General features: G+C 63.6%; 1 protein-coding gene across 1 annotated transcript; it reads left to right on the top strand.

Moving 5' to 3' along the window:
• Positions 1–347: 347 nt before the first annotated feature.
• Positions 348–991, top strand: LOC130588334 (histone deacetylase 5-like; the record flags this gene model as incomplete). Its single annotated transcript, XM_057389268.1, has 4 exons — positions 348–433; positions 517–604; positions 692–811; positions 894–991. Coding segments are annotated over exons 1-4 (308 nt in total), but the record flags the coding sequence as incomplete, so codon positions are not given.
• Positions 992–1,005: the final 14 nt, after the last annotated feature.

The following is a 1,005-nucleotide window of genomic DNA, read 5'->3' as shown; positions in this document are numbered from 1 at the left end:
CACTGTGTCCCTCTGTGTCCCATGCGTGTCCCTCTGTGTCCCTTCGTGTCCCACTGTGTCCGTGTCCCACACATGTCCCACTGTGTCCTACATGTGTCTCTTCGTGTCCCTCTGTGCCTCATACGTACACCTCTCTGTCCCACACACGTCCCTTTGTGTCCCACACATGTCCCCTCATGTCCCCACTGTGTCCCCTCACGTCCCCACCGTGTCCCTCTTTCTGTCCCACTGTGTCCCCTCATGTCCCCACCGTGTCCCCTCACGTCCCCACCGTGTCCCTCTTTCTGTCCCACTGTGTCCCCTCATGTCCCACATGTGTCCCTTCATGTACCCACTGTGTCCCCTCATGTCCCCACCATGTCCCTCTCTGTCCCCAGAACGGCTTCGCTGTCATCCGCCCCCCAGGCCACCATGCCGAGGAGTCCACGGCCATGTGAGTACAGGGACAGGGCTGGGACCCCCACCCAGGGCCACCCCTCGCTGATGTCCCCTTGTCCCTTGTCCCCTCATCCCCAGGGGCTTCTGCTTCTTCAACTCGGTGGCCATCTCGGCCAAGCTGCTGCAGCAGCGGCTCAGCGTGGGCCGGATCCTCATCGTGGACTGGGTAAGGGGGGACAGGAGGGACCCCCACCAGCCTTGGGGACACCTCGAGTGGCCTTGGGGTGTCCCTGACGTCACGGGTGTCCTCCAGGACATCCACCACGGCAACGGGACGCAGCAGGCGTTTTACAGCGACCCGCACGTGCTCTACATCTCCCTGCACCGCTACGACGATGGGAACTTCTTCCCGGGCAGTGGTGCCCCCGAGGAGGTACTGAGGGGGAAATTTTGGGGGTGGGGGTCTCCCCGTGACCTCTCAGAGGGTCACTCTGGGGTCACCTGTGTCCCCCCAGGTGGGCAGCGGGCTGGGCGTGGGTTACAACATCAACATCGCCTGGACGGGCGGCGTCGACCCCCCCATTGGGGATGTGGAGTATCTGACGGCCTTCAGGTGGGGGGGCTGGG

The sequence above is a fragment of the Malurus melanocephalus genome, unplaced genomic scaffold, assembly GCF_030028575.1.
Source record: "Malurus melanocephalus ecotype Western Australia unplaced genomic scaffold, MMel_1.1 scaffold_4445, whole genome shotgun sequence".
NCBI lineage: Eukaryota > Metazoa > Chordata > Aves > Passeriformes > Maluridae > Malurus > Malurus melanocephalus.
Note: the sequence above shows the minus strand (reverse complement) of the source record. Positions and strands in the feature narration are given on the sequence as shown.